The sequence below is a fragment of the Myotis myotis genome, unplaced genomic scaffold (assembly GCF_014108235.1).
Source record: "Myotis myotis isolate mMyoMyo1 unplaced genomic scaffold, mMyoMyo1.p scaffold_m19_p_18, whole genome shotgun sequence".
Lineage (NCBI taxonomy): Eukaryota > Metazoa > Chordata > Mammalia > Chiroptera > Vespertilionidae > Myotis > Myotis myotis.
Genome location: NW_023416322.1, coordinates 13,474,611 through 13,495,712, shown reverse-complemented (window position 1 = coordinate 13,495,712; position 21,102 = coordinate 13,474,611). Strand labels below are relative to the sequence as shown.

General features: G+C 41.7%; 1 protein-coding gene across 1 annotated transcript in view; it reads left to right on the top strand.

Annotated features, from left to right (window-relative positions):
- KCNH1 (potassium voltage-gated channel subfamily H member 1) overlaps positions 1-21,102 on the top strand; it is a 255,884-nt gene that overhangs the window by 23,659 nt on the left and 211,123 nt on the right. The window contains exons 4-5 of the mRNA XM_036343690.1: positions 10,395-10,523; positions 15,578-15,696. Coding sequence (XP_036199583.1) covers positions 10,395-10,523; positions 15,578-15,696 — 248 coding nt within the window. The remainder of the gene's footprint in view (positions 1-10,394; positions 10,524-15,577; positions 15,697-21,102) is intronic.

Sequence of the window (21,102 nt, the reverse complement as noted above, 5' to 3'; positions counted from 1 at the left end):
GGAAGGGCAGAGTACCCCAGGCTGTTGGAATGCTTAATTGAGTTTGTGATGCCACTTGCCATTGCCTTCAGTGAGGAGGTAGCAGGTGAGAGTGAGGAACAACAGGGCTTCTCAGACTTGGACATGCCTGGGAAGTCACCTGAGAATCGAACTACTCTTTCCATTCAGTAAATCAGGGGAAGGTCAGAGATTCTGCTCCCAGGTGATGGTGATGCCGCTGGTCCACCTGTCACACTCTGAGGAGCCAGGACAGAAAGCCGCTAGTGAAGGCTGGCTTCCAGGCCTAGGTGTGTCTTTTTTAATTTTAAATTAAAAAATATATTTTATTGACTTCAGAGAGGAAGGGAGAGGGAGAGAGAGAGAGAGAATTAATGATGAGAGAGAATCATTGATTGGCTGCCTCCTGCACACCCCTACTGAGGATAGAGCCCACAACCTGGACATGTGTCCTTGACTGGAATCAAATCCCGGACCCTTCAGTCTGCCGGCTGATGCTCTATCCACTGAGCCAAACGAGCTAGGGTGTGTCTTTCTTCATGGCCAACTCCCTGCACCCAACATGGTGCCTGACACAGAAAGTGCTCCACCAAAGCTCATGGAGTAATTACATAAAAATGTAAGCAAGTGAGGGATGGCCAATGGGGCTGCAAGGTTACTAAGGGCCGATGACACAGCCACATTAAAGAGTTTGGAATTTTTCTCAGGAGCAGCAGTGGTGGGGAAAGAGGGTGGGTGTGAGGGGCATGGAGGGGCTTTAAGCAGGGTTAAGCAGATAATCAGACTTACATTTTAGAAAGATGATTCCAGTAGAGTGTGGGGATGGAATGGAGCATTGGAGACTGGAGGTGGTGGCTGTTAGGAACCACCCTGGTGACAAGATGAGTGTGGCCTCTTTAGGGGACCAGGCAGTTGAGAGGGTGAGATTGGGTGGTGGGAGGAGCCTGAGTGCAGAACTTCGTCACTGGTGCCCACTGATTGGCTCTTCCTCAGTTTGCCCAGCCCCAGGCAGTGCCCAGGAGGTGGGAAGCACCACTTTTACTGTCAGGACTCCCGTCTGGTCTGAAGTAAAACTCTCCAAGAATCTAGCAAAGAGCCTGGCCTGGAGGAGCTGTTCAGCGAATGTTTGTTTTAGTGACTTTGAAAGGATAGTCCCCAAGAAACAGATGAGTGAAAGAAAACTATGAGATTCAGAGGGAGGGCATTGAAGCGGGGGAATGAGCAGTGTGGGGCTGGACCGACGGGCGGTGCCCCGGAAAACCAGACTCAACCTACGTGGATGGGAGGAGAGGAAGGAGGAGGCAGAGTTTGCTCCTGCTTTCAAACTTTCGGTTCATTAGATGGAAACTTTCAGCATTTCGAAGCAGTGTAGAGTCCCACGGGGGAAACGTCAACCCCGTGGAGATTTTTAAAATGTGAAATGTCATCATCTAAAAGAGTGTTTATTTTTCTCTCTCATTTTTAAATGATTGCATGTTTACTATGGAGAATACATGAGGGTATAAAGAAGAAAAACAATCACCCCAAAGCCTCAAAGACTCAGAGAAATACTCCTATACTCTTAGCTGTTTGGTGTGTTTCCTTTCATTTTTTTGCCTGTGCACATGTTACATAATTGATATGTTGACATAGATGCAATTTGCAATCATACAATTATGTAATCTTCATCACAAAAATTTCCCCATCATTAAAATTCCTCATAAACATCATCTAGAAAGAAGTTTATTGATACTTCCTCTATTGTTGGATAATTTATAAGGCTCTAAATTTTCTTTATTAAACACATGTTAAAGTGAATATCTTTGTGCAAAGATATTTTGTGGACTTTATGAAATTTTTCCTAGAAGTTGAGTGTTACTGTGTCAAAGATTATGAACTAAGATTTCTGAGACATTTGCCAAATAGTGTTCTGGGAAATTGAACCCATTTCCAAGTTCACTTGAAGATTACGAGCATCTGACTCGTCATACTGTACTAGCATTTAATAGCGTAACTTAGCAAATTGCCTACAAGTAAATTTTTTTTTGTTTAATGAGTATTTTTTAATGCTAGTGAGATTGAATAGTTTTCCCACTTAGTATTTTAAATTACCCTATTATGTTAATTGTTCAGATTCTTTGCCCATATACGGTATTCTATTTAATTCTAGTGTTTTTCTTACTTATTTTCATAAGCTTTTTAATAAATTGTTTTGATTATTTTTTCTCCTCTCCCATTCTTTAGTGTTTGCAAGGATAACTTTGTAGAAAGGATCTTCTTTGATAAGCATTCATGTTTTTCTAACCTTTGGGGGAGTTGGGAGTAGAAGGCTTCATGGTGTGATTTGGAGTGAGTATATGGAATATTCATATCTTGAAGGATGGATTATCTGACAGGTTTATGTCTATTGACCAGTTGAACCAATAAACCTGGGCATTTTGGTAGCACTCTATATTTTGTATTGTTACTTAGGTATTTCTCAGTAAGCTAGAACATTTTCTGACATAAATGACAGTCATCATAATGACAGTCATCACAGTATCATTCAGTAAATATTTAGGCAGTCACTATTGTGCTAGTAACTTACTTTTTCCATTTTTCAAGCAAGAAAATCAAGAAGTATCAGCCCTGAATGAAAGCAGTACACCCTCCAGGTCACACTCCCCAGTGTGCGGCCAACTCCACAACTTGTGGCGAGGCCGGTGGCCCCGAGTTCTGGAGCTCTGGGCCCGATTCTCCATCAGAGAAACATTCTGCCAAGCCAGCAAGGAGAAGCTGCTGGCCAAGTACTTATTGATTACCTACTGTAGGCCTGTGGGTATCCAGATATAAGAAACTGACTCTGCCTTTGAAAAGGTTACAATCTAGTTGTGGAGATGAATATAATAGGAAAACAATCTTATTTTGCCTATTTTCCTAATGGATGGTCTTTTACTTATTCAGTGTGAGGAGCTGCTTAGATTAAGGAATATTGATAAATCATACACATACTGAAAAATATTTCTCTTATTAAAATTTTTCTTTATATATAAAAGTATAACATTTTTAAGTCAGTGTTTTCCTTTGTGTTTCTGAGCTTTATCTAACACTTAGGAATTTATTTATTATTATTATTTTTTATGAGGTTTTATTGATTTTAGAAAGAGGAAGGGAGAGGGAGAAAAAGAGGGAGAGAGAGAGAAACATCAATGAGAGAGAAACATCAATTGACTGCCTCTTGCATGCCCCTCTACTAGGGATTGAGCTTGGAATTCGGGCATGGGCTCTGACTGGAAATTGAACCTGGTGACCTCTTGGTGTGTGGGACAGTGCTCAACCAACTGAGCCATACTGGCCCAACCAACTGAGCCATACTGGCCGGGCAGGAATTTATTTTTATATGTTGCATGGCATAGTAATCAAACTTAATTGACTTTCCACATTGTCTATTCGGTTGTCTCAGTATAGTTGTCCTCCCTTATCTGTGGGGGATACATTACAAGACACCCCTCCCCCCCCCCCCCGCCCCATGGATGTCTGAAACCCTGAATAGTATTGAAACCTACATATATTGTCCTGCCTTTTCACTTAAGGGAAGCACTTTACGGCTTCTCATTGGCATGTCTGAATTGCCAGCATCACTACTCTTGCACTTTGGAGACATTATTAAGTAAAATAAGGGTTCCTGGAACACAAGCACTGGAATACTGCGGCAGCTGATTTGATCACCAAGACAGCTACTGAGTGACTAGTGGGTGGGAGCACATACGGATTGGAGACGCTGGACAAAGGGATGGTTCACATCCTGGGCGGCATGGCAGGCCTTTGAAGATTTTATCCCAGTACTCAGTGCAGTTCGAGATTTCACCACACTATTCAGGACGATGTGCAATTTAAAACATATGAAGTGATATTTCTGGAATTTTCCATTAAATATTTTTGTGCCACAATTGACCGCAGGTAACTGAAACCTCAGAAAATGAAACCACAATAATGGGGGATTTCTGTACTATTTTTAAAGAATACAGTTCTTTCCTTCTAATTTGAAATGCCCTTTTCTTTATATGCTAAATTTCTCACATTCCTGGGTTTGTTTCTCTCCTCTCCTTTCCAAGAAATCCTTTTGTAATTTTTATTTTTTTCAGAGAGGAAGGAAGAGAGAGAGAGAGAGATAGAAACATCAATGATGAGAGAGAATCATTGATTGGCTGCCTCCTGCAAACCCCCTACTGGGGATTAAGCCCACAACATGGGCATGTGCCTTGACCATAATCAAACCCCAGACCCTTCAATCCACAGGCCAACAATCTATCCACTGAGCCAAACCAGCTAGGGCATCCTTTTGTAATTTATTAGATATGTAAGTTTGATTAAAAATGCTTTCTCACTGATCTTCCCCCCATTTAAAATGGAGATAATGTCTTAGTAGCAATTTCATCTCACAGAGTTGTGAGAAGTAAACCATGTGTCAGGGCTTGGCTTCATTGTGGGAAGCACTCAACAAATGATATCACTATTTTTATTGTTGCTTTTTTTAGGGCCAATGCCAATGACCCTTAATTACTGCAGTAGGTAGTTCCTGTCATTTTTCTTTTCAAAAATTTCTTGGCCATTCTACTTTTATTTTTCAATTTGAATTGCATTTCCATTCATCAAGCTCCAAGGAAAACAAAGGGAAAAAGAATAATTGATATTCTGATTAAAATTGTATTAAGTTTATATATTAAATGGGGAGGTCTGACATTTTACAAAATTGAATCTTCTTATCTACAAGCAGTGTAACTCTCTCTATTTAGATTTTGCTTTTTGTTCTTTAATCAAATATTTATTACATCGAGGTGTAAGCATTGATTTTTTTCCTAGCTTTCCCTTTGTTATGGTTGAATCTGGCCCCCTTCCTTTTAAAATGGTTGGAGGCAGGTTTGGAGTTTCATTAAATTCCTTGAGATACATTCTCTTTTTAAGTCATCCAAACAACCCTGAAAGGTGATATGAGCATTTCAATCGGACAGGTGAAAAATTTAAAAGGAAGGGAGAAAGGAAAGTAGTAGTTTTAAATACTTATGTAGCAAACATATACATATACATACATATACACATACATATACACATACATATACACATACATATATACATATACATATATACACATATACATATACACACACACACACACACACACACACACATATATATATATATATTTCTTTTATTTTTAAGTAGGTCTATTATCCCCATTTAAAAATGGGGAAAACCTGATTCCTAGGGAAGTTAAAATGACCTGGCCAAGCCACAAAATAAACAGAGATAGGGCTCAAACCCAGGGCTTGGGATTCCAAATCAGTTGTTTTAATGGCCAGTGGCCAACTATGTCCCCCTGGTGCTGTCTCATCCTCTGTGCACAAGTCATTTGTCTTAATGAAGTTGACTGCAGGCCACTAGTCTGTTTTCTGGGGCAGGCTGCCATTCCCTGCTCCTGCCTCTGGGCCTAGCCGAATGGCCCCGCACATGCAGCCCTTCCCAAGAGCCAATCGCAGTGGTTTGGCCGATTCTGTTGTTGAATGTAGCCTGGCTGCCTGGTTACAGAGAGTACCTGGGAGAAGGCCCAGGCTAGGGAGAAGATCATGGAGGCCAAAAATATTCTCATTCACCTGGGCCTTGCTGTTTTTCTTGTGTTGTTGTTGTTTTTTTTATCTGATCCCAGATTTCTTTTTATTCTTATGCTGTCTTCTAAGACGTAAGTGAAAATTCAGAGGACTAATCTGAAACATTTTTAAGTTCTGCAAGTGAGTCTGGGTGTATCATGATGAAATAATGTCCCCAAGGGGAGTCAAGAAAGGTTTAGCATTTGGTTATTTAAAGCAAGATGAGACCGAGGAAAAGATGTGGGTCTTGGTAGCAGTTTTGTGTTGGGAGAAAACTTGGATGAACTGAATGTGGAATCCAGTGCCCCTTTGCCTGAACAGTCCCATCTGAAAACACATATCATATTCAGTGTACTAGGGTTCCTTTTTTCCCACATCCTCACCAGCACTTGTCCTTTGTTTATTTCTTGATGGTAGCCATTCTGACAGGTGTGAGGTGATACCTCACTGTCCTTTTAATTTTCATCTCTCTGATGTTTAGTGACTTTGAGCATTTTTTTATATGTCTCTTGGCCATCGGTATGTCCTTGAGCCTTCCTCTTTTGTTATCTGACTGCTGGGGTTGAAAAACCCCACCGCCAGGCTAGGTGTCAGGTTCATAAGTACATGACCCAAGGGAGCTATGTAGGGGGTGAGACTCACAGAGTGACCAGAAGGAGGAGCTTGACCTGAATTGCCCCTCCAGTGGGCATCCTCCGCCAGAAAAGAGCTGCTCTCACAGCAGCAGCAGCCTTTGCTCTCAGTAGGATTGTCAGATGCTGTTTCTCCTGGATGTGTGTATTGATCTTCCTTTAGTAGAAAGTTAATCATTGCCTCTTTGTCCTTTTCACAGAAACAGGACCTCAAATATTTGCTTTTCTTGGTTTTTCCACTGCAGATAGTTGGGTGAGGAGGCAGAATTTTAATTGTGTGTGTGTGTGTGTGTGTGTGTGTGTGATTATTTGTGCATTTACTTTCTTTCTTATATCTTCATGGAATGAATCCGCTGCAAAGTCACGATTCTAGGAGAGATCCCTCTAGGCCAGCTGTCCTGTGCAGATCTAGGTCTGAACGGAGTCAAAGGGCTTGAATATATATATACCTTTGCTCTTAAGAGGAAAAGCTAGTCTGTGACACCTAGGAGGGACTCATGTTGTCCATTGGAAGAATTTCAGAGCTGAAAATTTGAACCCATTCTACTTGCTTTTCTGGATTGCTTGGGTAGTGACAATTTGGGAGAGAGGCAGGTCTGAGTGACTGTGAAGACACTGGAAGCAGGATTTATTACTTTGAAACTCAGCAAGCATTTCTAGAGCACCTACCCTGCCAAGGTGGTGGAGTTTCACCACTTCAGGATGGCGGCCCCTGGAGTCGAGCAATGCAGTGGCCTACCGTGACCCTCATTAGATGCCATTGGAATATGGGGTGCTGGATGATAAGGCAGAAAGTAGATCAGATCTCCTTGGAGTGGATTATGATCTAGTTAAAGAGACAGTTCTCAATTGTAAAGGTTTGATGGGGTCATTACATAGCACCATCTTTCCCTGCCTGTGAACAGAACTGATTGAGAGAGATGTAGAAATTGGGCAAATGGAGGTTAAAACATCATCTTTATGACTAGTAAAGCTGATCCTGGAAAATGTAGTTCATATCTGTAGGCAAGAGAGTTTTGTGAAAATAAAGGGAACCTCAACTAAAATAGAGTTGGGAGGGCCTGTAGGGGGAGCTCTCACAGCCTACCACTCATGATCAATTACCCCAAACAGGAAGAGACCCATACTTTGCATCTCCAACAAGAAGTTTCTACTTGCCTACCCTGGCCTGGCAACAGCTCATCCCTTTCAGTAACTCTGCCAGTGAAAACCACTGCACTTGGAAATCCCAGCTTTCTCCAGTGTTTGTAAAAGTCCCTCCCAACACACCTCCCCCATCTCTTTCCTCTTAAAAAAAAAAAAAAAGGTTTCTCTCCTTTGTTCTCCAGACTTGCCTATGGTTTTGCCATAGCTTCCATGTCTGGAATTGTAATTATTTGTTATCCCTGAATAAGCCCATTTATGCAGGTAAAATTACTGACTATTTTTTTTAGGTCAACAGTTTCTTAAAATGAATCCTGGAATTACACAGACTTACCTACCCATCCCAGGTAGCATGGGAGAACTTCAGTTCTCCTCCTAGCAGCCATCCGCTCTGTCCTTTGACACCCCCCCCCAACATTTATAAAATGGAGGAGCATAGCAGAATGCAGATTAATCTCTAAGAAAGTAGAGCGGGAGAAGTAGACAAGCTGCCCATGTCCAATTCTTGTCCCCCAAATTAGCAGCCCAGGAAAAAGCCTTGAGTGTTACATTGAAAGATGTCCTTGTACAGAGAAACATCAGATTAGGGAAAAGAAGGTTCCTCCCTCAACATGTTCAAATGATCAGCTGGAGACGAACTCTAAGGCAATAAAGACCAACTATACGAATTTTTGGTACAAGATATACTAGTATATTCAGTAGAAAAGGGATGATCAAAATAGCATGTGTTTAATAGGGGAGCATTTCTGGAAGCAAGCAGTGGGTACAATTTAGTGAAGAGAAGCACTCAGTTTTAAGCAGTCTGAACTGTTGAAATGGGAGAATTCATGATGAGCTGGAACTGTGATAAAATGAAGGACCCCCCCCCCCCCCCCCGCAATATGACTGACATAGTGGCTCTCATGATCTGGAAGATGTAGGTTGTCATCAATTCCAGTAGTCATGAATGGAATATAAAGATTAGATGGTACAGCCCCAACTGGAATGTTCACAGGCCGATAGAGCACAGTGGAGGACCCATGGTGGCAGCTGTGAAGGGGAGGGTGCTGGGGACTCCAGCAAGACAGGGCTGCTGATGTTAGACATCAATCATAGCTGTCCTCTCATCTGATTTATAACTTCGATAAATTAGAAGTGCTTTCTGGTTTACCACCTTAAACGAAAATCGCTTAAAGTTTTCTTTACAGCAAAAAGAAAATGGTTTTTTGATTTGTTTGCTTTTTGTCTTACCAGCTAGGATACACCCGAGAGCTGTGGGTACATGGGCTCAGTTGGTGTTATGTTTTCTTTTTAGTTTTCCGTTGCTTAATTGAAAATGATTTTCAACCCCACAGCTTCTTAGGAGGAGACTGGGAGAAGCAGTACACAGACTTTCCAAAAACAGTGGATAATTCAGAGGCCACATTTTCTTGATTTTGGAAAGCCATTTGTGATCTTTGTATAGTGGATTTTTCTTTCAAAACACATTTTTCTTAGTGACATTATAATCCAGTTGTCTTCTAAGAGCGCCCAGAAACTGGCAGCTGAAAATTATGGAAAGGGAAAATGGACAGCGAATTAAAATTAACTATAGATGAACCCATAGATAATTAAGGTTTAAGGTGAACAATTCTCTTTTAATCTATTTGCTGCCTGTTTTACATGGGTTAGTCATATTTATATAAATGGTATAGCTGGATATGTAAACTAGTTATTAAGTTAGACTGGCTAATCCTAATGTTAATCAAAGATGTCTGTCTATCTGTGTTGTATGATATGAAAGCTGATGTGATTGTGGGCAGAGAGACCCAGGTGACCTCTTGGGGATCTATTTCCATCTCCAAGATTCATTGAGTTATTTGCTTTCTATCTCCTAAAATAAAGTAAAATAAATACTGAGCCCAGTGCCTGGAAGCTTCCCTAATACTTAACATAGAGAAATATTTATTGTATTTTAACTTGAAAATGGCTATCAAATAGTATGTAAAATTACTAGCCCAGTTATGCAAAATTCAACAAATAGTAGGTTCTTACATGCCCGATGCTGTTTTAGGGACTGGGAGACAAGAACTAGATAGGGAGGGATTTGTCATTGCTCTGTGCCTCATTTAATTTTGTATCACAGAATTGATCGGTGAGACTTGCTGATGTCCTCTGGAGATAGAAAACACTTGTTTTCCCTCATCATGTCTTGGAAGCTGGAGACTGACTTTGTGTAGGTGTTTGGCTGATACTTGAGTGGGTATGAGAAGTCAGTGAGAGGAGCCCTGCTCAGTTTCTCCTTCTGTGGATTAGGACAGCGCTTTGGAAGAGCTCATTTAGCCCCTACTTTAGCTCAGGAGCAAGGACTAAAAGTTGAACCACTTTCACTGAGCTTCCTGAGGTACTAATGTAATCACAACCCCAAGCCACCCGGAAAACTCCCTTTCTCGGGGAGCCTTTGCTGGAGAATCATTGAGGTGTTTCTTTCCCTTCTCAATGTGTTGTCACTTGCTATTTTACTGGACCTTCAGAATTTTTATTTTGGGGAGAGAGACTTAGAAATACAGTTTCTGGTCCATGGTTGATGGAGCATATGGGCCACATTGGATGGATTCCCAAACTGGATTTTGACACGGGGGCCCTTTAGGAAATTTGGGTTTGCATGGTTTGCCGGCCATGTTGGCAGTGCCCATTCTGGCCCCTACTCTTTACTCCATCACATGGTCAAGTAAGTCTTTGTGTCTCTGGGCCTTAGCTATTACCATACATTTGGAGGGATTTTTCAACCCATTTTCTCATAGTTTTACAAGGGTTAAGAGATCTGCATTTACAACATTATTTTAACAGGAGAAAAGCCACACTAAGTAGGCACTGTGAAGGTTTTTATTTCAGCAAGAAGAGAAATTAATGGCATAATAACCCCAGTACCTGAAGGAGTAAAGTGGTTTTTTTTTTAAAAAAAATTAATATTTGTAGCTATTCATTCTCAATTCTTTGCTTCCATAGCCCCTCAAATGAGAATGCAAATGACTGACCAGTCTTTTGATATTTCTTTCAGGAACACCTGTGTGGTTCTTTGTGAAAATTGCTCCAATTCGAAACGAACAGGATAAAGTGGTTTTATTTCTTTGCACTTTCAGTGACATAACAGCTTTCAAACAGCCAATTGAAGATGATTCATGTAAAGGTTTGTAATTCTGATTTGTATATTTGTGGCTTTTTTTTTTTTTTTGCCTGCATTGTGAGCTGCATTACAGAGAATTTGAGGTTGCCAAGGAAATCTCTGCACAAAGATCAAGATTTAAACTTTGATAGTAAAGCATTTTATTGCTCTGGAATGAATTGAGGGAGGAGAAGGGGAGAATAAAAGCTTTGTTTAGGGAAGCATCTGAATCAGTTTTATACCTGTTCAGATCAATCCTTTCCAATGAAGTTTAGAAGAAGGTAGTTGGGCATCTCTGGCCTCATCAGAATCCTCTTGGGTTTTCACATGACAGATGTCAGTCACCTAAATGAGGTAGTCTTTGGCCACATTCATCTTTATGTATACACACATCTTTAAATTTGACTGAGTTCTAGGATTTCAAGATTGTTAAAGTAGATTTTAGCCCATTTCTATCAGTGTGGTTGAGTAAGTCTGCAGCCATTTCATTTATTTGAAACACGGTATTAATGAGCATGAGTAACATTTCCATGGGTGTCATTTAATCAGCTGTGACAACAGATGTTACCATACACCTCAGCCACACCACATGCATGCATCGTTTGAATAATATTGGTGATTAGGAAAGGAGACAGCTCAGATTTCTAGAACAACAGTCCTCCTGAAGAGGCCCACTCATCAGGATATATAAAAGATGGCACGCTGTTCCCAGAGGTTTGGGATTCGAGGGTGTCATGACATTCTTTTCCATCCCTCTTCCAAAGCATCTACTCATGATAACTGGGAGGCTAGGGGCGCATTCATACTGCAGTGCTCCCTGGCTCTGTGCCTGTGGTTGACTTCCCAGCTCTGCCAGAGAGCTCTGCGCCCATGGTTTCCTGCGACACAGCAGAGAGATGAGAGTGGAACCCAGGGGAGGCAAACTGGGGCCTATTATTCTCGATGTGACCAAATTGTGATTGTTAAATGGGAATTATAGGAGGAACTAAAAAGCATTAATTATGTGGATGCTCTCAGGGGCTGTGTTCCGTGAGGATATTTAAAATCCTAGCACATTTGGATGCTTACATTTACAGAGCTCAGAGCATAGTACTGTGTATACCAGTCCATTTTTATTTTTTTTTACTGATAGTGTAGCAAATCAATTTTGGCCTGCCTTTTGGTTTAAGACTACAGCAGATGTGAAGCCTCCCACCAGTGTCTCGGCCTCCTGCAGGCACCCTTTCTCCTGCAGATGTGGGATTCCCTGCTTTCTAGTTTCTGACTGGAAGATTTCTCAGTGCAAGAGCTATTACTTGGTGATAGGCTCCCTCATGATTAAGTGACACCTTGCTGCCACCTAGAAAGGCCATTTGCTTTAACTGAATAAACTCACAAATAATATTTTAAAGGTAATCAGATACTGTGACACTTATTTTTGCAAGTTTTCTCTTAACAATGTAAACTGCGTGATTAGGTCGAGCCAGAATGTTTTCACCACCACTGGAACATCTTCAGGTGACATGTAGGTGCTATTTAGTGGGAAAGGCATACTCAATAGAGAACACGCCTCACATGTCACCTGCTGTCTGCATTTGATTCTCATGAAACCTGAAAGAAGACATAAGTCACATTTTGTGTGATAAATGAGACTCACTTATATGAGTGATGTTGGTGAGACTCACTGAGGTTTATTTTTCAGAAATAAAATGTTCCACTTCATTGAACCTGCTTCAACGATGTATTTCCTTCACACACACACACACACACACACACACACACACACACACTTTCGTCCTCAATGTAGGCATGCTGCTAGTGGATCGTGCCTAACGTCTCCTCCCGGACATGCTTTATAAGCCTGTCCATTTCAAAAGCCATGGCAGATACACGTAGACCCTCCCACTTGTCATGTCGCTGTGCCCCTGGCCCACGCTGATTTGGTGGTCTGCTTAGGACAAGGTCAAATTTTATACTAGTCTGTTTATGATAGAAGAACGTGATCATTCTCCAGGCCTTGTTCATAAGCCTATAAACTGCAGTTCTGGCCTCAAGGACCAAGTCGAGATGGAAAATGTGCTGCCCTGTGGCTGGGTTGCTCTCTGACTTGACATTTCTCCTTGGGCGTGCTCTCTCATTGTGAGATCCCACAGGTCCAGCAGCGGCGTCTTGGTCCCACACGTCCATCAGCATCCAGGGTCTTAAGAGTGTTGCTGACTTAGGCTTGTTTAAAAGATGCTTTCCCACCCTCAGATCAGTCTTTTTAAAAGCCACTTGGGCTGATTATCTCTAAAATGACTTTATTTTCTCTGATCATGCAGTGCCTAACTTTGGGCTTGGGAATGGGGCAAGTGCATCCTAATAGTGGATTCGAGAAATCAGTTGGTGCCTCATATTTTCCCACAAACAACCCACAAAGGGGTAAACCCATGGCAATAGTCTATTTAACACTTGACGCCAAGTAACTGGCCTTTCTCCCAGAGCTCTGAGCACAGGTGACGGGCCTGGGAAAGGCTCTCTGAGCCCCCTCTTTCATTTAATATATAAGCTCTCATGATCCTTTTGATGAATTATCCAGATCCTTGAATTCCTCTTCTTCTCTTTTCTGTCCATCCTTTGGCTTATTCCCTTGCTCTCTGACAAAAAGTACCCACAGATGGTATGGAGCAGGCATGAAGGCCAAGCTAGGTTTGCTGCTTGGGAACAGCTCTGGGGCGTGTGCGTGTGTGTGCACATGTGCCCGCGCGCGTGTGTGTGTGCGTGTGCATGTGCGTGTGCGTGCATGTGTGTGTGTGTGTGTGTGTGTGTGTGTGTGTGTGTGTGTGTAGGCTGAATGAGAAAGTGGAAATTCTTGGCTGAAATAAGAATCTGTGATGCTCCAGGGGTTTTATTTGTTTATCTCTTGCTTTCTGTCCTTATGGGTAATTGGGAATAGACTACAGTGTATTTTTCTCTGTCCCATTCTCCCTGCTGAGCCAGCCTTGGGCAGGTGCACAGGGAAGAGCCAGAGTGTAAGGCTCAGGCCCTTCTCTCTGCATTGCTCACCGAAGAATGAGTCACCCCTCTTGTTTTTTTTCTCAGACCCCCACCAAGTAATCTCACATTAAAGGAGCAAACCCATTTTCAAAGATGCATGTAATGTCTTCTTAAATGTATAGTTAAACTTGAGCCAAATGCAGACAACAAACGGAATGGAAAACTCCAGAGGAGATTTTTGAAGGCCAGAGATTTAGAATAGTTGGAGATGAGAGCTCTGGCAAGCGGTGGTAACTGCCGGCCTGTTTTAATGTGTCTTCATGTGGGAGATTTGTGAGGCACTCAGGAAAGAAACAGAATAATGGATACAAGCCACAGGCCCCTTCTTCCCGAACCCCTTCCCAGTATTAACATTTTATCTTATTCCTTTAGGATGATGGAAAGGTGATGATTTAGTGACCTCTACTTGAAGACATCATTGTAGATTTTTGGTTATTTGTACCTCGATAGGGAAAAGATGGGTGAGGAAGACTTGACATTTAGGCAGTGTCCACATTGATCATCCATCCTGGCCCCATGCGTCCATTGTTCCCTTCTGGACGTTGGGCTATGGCACCAGCTCCTCTCAGAGAATCTGTGACTCTACAGATTAGGACAGCCTTCCCACGGGAGTGAGGACGCCTTACAGGGGTCCTCTGCAGCTTCTACTCAAAGTGATGGGCATGAGTTCCCAGGGAGGGGCCTGTGGATGTCTTTCCTGGTATCCCTGGACCTACTCTCAGAGGAGCTGCAGTTCCATTTCTTCTGGTCTGGGGAAGGATTCAGGGCCATTCTCCTGCTTAGCTGCATTGTCCTCTGGATTCGGAGTCTGTGTTGGGAAGGTGCTCCAGGGCAGCACTTGGCCGATGAGGTTTCTGCAGCCAGGCACTGAATACTGCCAAACTTTAAAGGACAAAAAATAAAATTGCCTTGTCCTGATTTTAGCTGTCATGGAAAAATAGTTGCATGCTCTGTTTATTTGCTGGGGACCCTCAACCCCAAGGTTGACCTTGAGAACCCCGACAGGCTTTCAGGGGTTCCGTGAGGCAGTTGCCTTGGTCAACCTTGATGCAAATGGGGTGTTGGATTTTGGAAGGGACAGTTGTCTTTGGGGACCTTAAAAAGATCACCCATATGTCTTAAATTCTCGGTAAAGATCACTCATACATCCTAGATTCTGGGTATCAAGTGTGCTGGATTAGAAAAAGATCAGTATTGTCCTTTTCCTGGATAGACTGACGAGTCCAGATGGCCAAGGAGGCCTTGCGACAACCTCCGCTATAGCCCATCAATCAGAGCCCATTTGTTTTACCAGGCAAACGCACCCTGACTGTGGGGAGGTAGAGTATTTTAATGTTCACTTCACAGATGAGATAACTAAGCCCAGGTAACTTGTTGGGGATTACAAAGCTGGAGGCAGAGATGGGATTTGTATTCAGATTCTTTCTGGGACTCTGGATCCTGAGTTCAGTCCGAGTCTCTCTGAGTTCCTTGTTTTAAGGGGACCTGTCACCAACTGTCTTTCCCCCAATCCCAGAGCAGACTAAAGTCTGCCCGTGCTTTTCCCCCACTTACCCACGGATTTAACTCATTTTTTATTCTCCTGGCTTTGGAGAATGGAATGGCCGATTGACAGTTTGTCTGTTTGAAACCCTGGGTGAGCTGGGTCTCTGCTAGATCAGATGCCGGGGTTGAGCTCAGTCACAAGGTCAGAGAAGCATCGCGATTGCCTCTAGTGTCTGGCTGGAAAGCCTTGGGCCAGATTGGAGAGATGTGGGTTCTAGACTCTTTCTAGGTGTCTAAGCACCCCGTGCCTCAGTTTCCCTTTTGTAAGCAGGTGCTAAAACCTGCCCCACCTACGTCACAAAGTCATAATGGGGATACAGTGAGAGTGCAGGGCAAAGCGGCACAGATTTGAGCATCTCTGTGTGCTTTTCTGAGCAGCAAGGCTTCACTGTGACCACAGGGAGGGAGCTCAGGAAGCCATGGGGTGTCTGCTTCTGACAGTGTAGCTTGTGGTGTGACTGTCCATGTACCTTCAGGACGTGGCTGAACTTGTCTTTTTTCTCTTCCGCATGCTCCAGGCTGGGGGAAGTTTGCTCGGCTGACCAGAGCGCTGACAAGCAGCAGGGGTGTCCTGCAGCAGCTGGCTCCCAGCGTGCAGAAAGGCGAGAACGTGCACAAGCACTCCCGCCTGGCCGAGGTAAGGGCAAGGGCCAGATCATCTTATACTTCACCTCTGTGGGGCCCAGGGGCTGAGTAAATGGTGCACAGTGAGTGTGCTGGCTTGGAAGGGACCTTCAGGATCCCCAGACTCTTGACCTGGCTGGGCTGTATACCATGATGTATGACTTTGGGTAAGTGACTAAACTCCCATCTGTAAAAGGGACTGCAGACAGCTCTATTCCAAGTTGCTTGAGCTTACATGTATCAATTCACTTTTTTGAAGGAGTAGGGAAGGAGCTAGAAGTGCTATATATACGAAAGGGGGTTGTACCTGTAGACCATATATATATATATTGTTCAAATATATATATATATGTATATATATATATATATATATATATATATATATATATATATATTTGAACAATATATAGGATCAGAGGAAAAGAAGATACAGGAAGCAAAAAGAAAACAAAACCACATATGATCCCGACTAACCAGGGTGGTATTCTCCCTTTTGCTGGGACAAGTCCTTGGGTGATATTCACACTTTTTGGTATCTTATAATTTAAATACTTAAAATATATAAACTTAACTATAATTAATACACGTTACGTTAGATGATGAGGGGATAAGAGAGGGAAGAAAATAAAAGTATTTGCTTAGCATATGTACACAGGTATATGTTTTATATAAACATTCATAACAAAATAAAAAATATTCGTAACTCAACCTGCTCTGTAGTTTTCTCCACTTAATACCCTCTAATGCACTATACAGCTTACTTATTTATTGTGTTTATTGTCCACTAATGTGTCCTAAGCACTTACAACAGTGCCTGGCACACAGTACCTGTTCATCAGTAGTAAGTGTTTTTTAACTGATCAAATGGATAAAAAAAAAAAAACAAGGAAAGGATGCTAGTGTTATTGTCTACCTGTCTTGCATAAGAAATTGCTCATTGCTTGGCAATGTGAGGCAAACATCTGAGTCACATCCCAGGGGCTAGTAAATTTTAGTTAACTTGGCCACAGGCTTGCCAATTTTATGGATCTTTCCGAAGAACCAGCTTTTGATTTTGTTGATTTTTCTCTAATGGTTTTCTGTTTTGAATTTTATTGATTTCTGCTCTAGTTTTTTATTATTTCTTTTCTTCTGCCTACTTTGGATTTAATTGGCTGGTTTTTTCCTAGTTTCCTAGAGATCTTTCTTCTTTTCTAATATATGCATTCAGGGCTATAGATTTCCTCCTAACCGCTGCTTTCACTGCAGGCCACACATTTTGATAAGTTGTGTTTTCATTTTCATTGGCCTCAAAATATTTTTAAATGTGTCTTGAGATTTCTTTGATCCCATGTGTTATTTAGAAGTGTGTTGTCCAAATATTTTGGGATTTTACAGCTATCTTTCTGTTATTGACTTCTAGTTTAATTTCATTGTGGTCTGGGAGCAGACATTGTGTAATTTTTACTCTTTTAAGTTTGTGAAGGTGTGTTTGATGGCGCAGAATGTGGTCTAGCTTGGTGCATGTTGCAGGTGAGCTGAGAAGAAGGTGTATTCTGCTGCTGTTGTCAGGTATATCCAGGTGATTGATGGTGCTATATAGATCCTTACTGATTGTCTGCCTGCTGGTTCTGTCCATTTCTGATAGAGGGGTGTTCAGGTCTCCAACTCTAATAGTGGGTTCATCTCTTTCTCCGTCTGGTGCTATCAGTTTTTGCCACACGATTTTGATGCTCTGTTGTCTGGTGCATTACCATTAAGGATTGTTATGTCTTCTTAAAAATCGACCTCTTTTTCATTATGTAATGCCCTTCACTATCCCTGATAATTGTTCTTGCTTTGAAGTCTGGTCTGTCAGAAATTAATATGGCTACTTTAGCTTTCTTTTTTTTTCTTTGTTAATCTATACCCAAGGATTTTTTTTTTTTTTTTTGAGAGAAGTGGAAGAGATGGAGAGGGAGAAAGAGAGCGAGAACGAGAGAGAAAAATGTGAGAGAGACACATTGATTGGTTGCCTCCTGCATGCACCTGCACTGGGGCTGGGGGTCAGGTATGTGCCTTTGAGCAGCAATTGAACCTGCCACCCTTGGTGCATGGGCTGATGCTCTAACCACTGAGAATACTGGCCAGACCTCTAACTTTCTTTTGATTAGTGTTAGCATGGTATATATTTCTTCATCCTTTTATTTTAATCTATATGTGTATTTATATTTCAAGTGGATTTCTTATAAACAGCATATAATTGTCTCATTTTTTGATCCACGTTTATAATCTCTGGTGTGATTGGCACATTTAGACTGTTGATGTTTAAAGTGATTATTGATATAGTTGGATTAATATTTACCATATTAGTTCTTTTCTATTTGTGCCCTTGTTCTTTGTTCCTGTTTTGTCTTTCACTCTTTTTCTGCCTTTTGTAGTTTTAATTAAGCATTTTGTATGATTCTGTTTTCACTCCTTTCTTAGCACATCAATTATACTTCTTTTCTTTTCTTTCTTTCTTTCTTATTTTTTTTTTTAGTGGTTGTCCTAGAGTTTGCAGTGTACATTTACAAATAATCCAGGTCTACTTTCAAGTAACACTGTGCTGCTTATGACAAAATATTCCTAATTCCTCTCTCCTGTCCCTTGTATGTGGGTTTGTGTTGTGTGTGTGTGTGTGTGTGTGTGTGTGTGTGTGTGTGTTTTGGTCATTTATCCAGTTAGGTGTCCTCTGAGCTTCCTGGCTCTGTAGTTTTGTGTCTGACATGAATTTAGAGAAATTCCCAGTCATTATTGCTTCAAATGTTTTTTGTTTCTCGCTCCTCCCTCAGTATTCTCATTACCTGTATGTCCCACAATGCTTGCACATTCTGTTCTATTTTGGGGAGTCCTTTTTCTCTTTGTGTTTCAGTTTTGGAGGTTTCTATTTGACATAGCCTCATACTCAGAGATATTTTTTCTTAGCTGTGTTCAGTCTCCTAATGAGCTCCTTCAAGTCATTCTTCATTTTGGTTACAGTGTTTTTGGTTTTTTCTTGGAATTTCCATTTCTCTGCTTACATTATCTACCTGGTTTCATGTGTTACTTTTTCCATGAGAGCCCTTAGCCTATTAGTCATCATTGTTTTAAATTCTTGGTCAGATAATTCCAACATCCCTGAATGTCTGGGTCTGGTTCTGTTGCTAGCTCTGGCTCTTCACATTGTGGTTTTTTTGCCTGTGAGAATGCCTTGCAACTCTTTGTTGACAGCTGGACAGGATATACTGGGTAAAAGAAATGGGCAAAGAGGCCCTCAGTGATGGGGTGGTGAGGTGTGGGGGAGAAGAAACATCTATAGTCCTGTGAATAGCTTCTGCAGTGATCCGCGCCCCTGGGCTGTGCACTTCACGTATCTATGAAAGAATAGGGAAGGAGGCAGTCTAGGGTCAGGGAAGCATCAGGCCACAGTGCAGATCTGAGAGAGGCCATGCCATCCCCACAGTGCCCGCTGCAGCAGAGATGCCAACTCAAGGAGTCCTGTACAGGGACTCAGCCACATCCTCGCCCAGCTATTGGCAGGTGCTTCCCTGGAAAGCTCAGGTTTCTGTCCTTAGGAAACTAACAGGAGTCTGTCCGCTAACTGTACACCTGCAGCAGGGCAGAGAACCCTTTCCGGCAGCGGAATCTGAGAGGGCACAGCTCCGAGTGCCACCACCTCGTCACTGTCACTCCTTCTGCCTCAGGAGGGAGGAAGTTGTGGCCGGTGTATGATCCACTCTGTGTGTAGCCTTCAGGTAGGAGTGACCCCGCTGGGATTTGGTCTGGCTGGGACGACTCTAGTGACAGCCGCTCTCTCCATGGAGCAGCTGTGGCCAAGATGTGGAGGGAATCCACCTTTTCTGTCACATCCTCTCACCTCTTCCCTGAGAAGGAGCCAGGTCAAGATATAACCTGACGTATGCACTTGTGGCTAGAGGGCAGGCACATCCATTCCACCATGCCAGGGACATAAGTGCTGCCTGGCTCACAGCTCCTGATACTCACCAACTCATTACAAGATCTGGTAGCCGCCCCGTGTGCTTCTGTTTCTCATGTAGATGACAGGAGTGATGGACGAAGACAGCGGTACAGGTTACAACTCATTTGGCAACTTATTTAGCTGTGTCATTTGGGGCAAGTCATTTCACATCTAAGAGCTTCTGTTTCTTCCTCTTCCTTCTCTTCAAAGGGAGGTAGTATATGTTCAAATGCGAACATGTACCCATTAGATTAATGAGGCATAAGGAAGATTCTGAGTGCCAACGTGTTAGCATATAGTAAATGCGCAATAATATTAGATTTTGACTCTTGGTTCTTTATATCCCTTTAGAAAAACTTTCTTAAGTTTTCAGAAATAAAACATATTCTTTATCAGATTTTAAAGCATAGAGGTATATAAAGTAGAAAGTGAAAGCTTACTGTTTCTTAGAAGTAATTATTTTTTAACAGAGCATGATTTTATTACAAATATTTATATATAGGATTTATATTGCTTTTTTATATAAAAATTTGGGTCATACTATACATATTATTTTCTAATTTGCTTTCTTCTCCACTTACTGGTATATTTGGGATATTTCCCTAAGAACACATATCCCCTTTAGACTTTTAAATATATAGGTTTTTATTTATTTCAGAGAGAGGAAAGGAGACGGAGTGAGAGATAGAAACATCGATGATGAGAGAGAACCATGGATTGGTTGCCTCCTGCATGCCCCCCACTGGGGATCAAGCCCACAATTCGGGCATATGCCCTTACCAGGAATTGAACAGGAACCTCTTGTTCAATTGTTGAGCATGGGTCAATGCTCAACAATTGAGCAACACCAGCCCCTTTATTCTTTTTAATGGTTGCTTTGTATTCTGTTGCATGACTATATCCAAACCTGTTTAGCTCTCCCCCCTGTGGATGCATATTCAGGTTGTTACTAATCTTCGGTACTTACAAAGAATGCGTCAGTGAGTCTCCTTGTATGTATAATTTTGGTTTTAATTTAGAGATATTTCAAGCTTTCAGAATAGTAGAGAGTAATTTGACCAACATTCATTTACTAGTCAATGTTAGTTTCTCACTTCAGATACTTTTTTAAAAATTTAAATATTACAGGTAAAAATCAGGTCCCTTTAGAAGTTATTCCCAGAAATAATCACCATACTGAAGTATGTCTGCTTGCTACTGAATTGTTAATATTTTTATTGTTTACATATTTATCTGTAAAACATAGAGAGTGTGATTGCGTTTTAATGTATTTACACAAATTATATCACACCGGTACTTTACAACTCTCATTTTACAGCCAACATTTATTTTTGAAAGCTTTTTATTGTGCAATAATTATAGACTCACAGAAAGTTGCAAAACTAGTACAGAGTGTCCTGTACCCTTCACCTAGCTTCCCTCAATGGTAACATCTTATATAACTATAGTACCATATCAAAA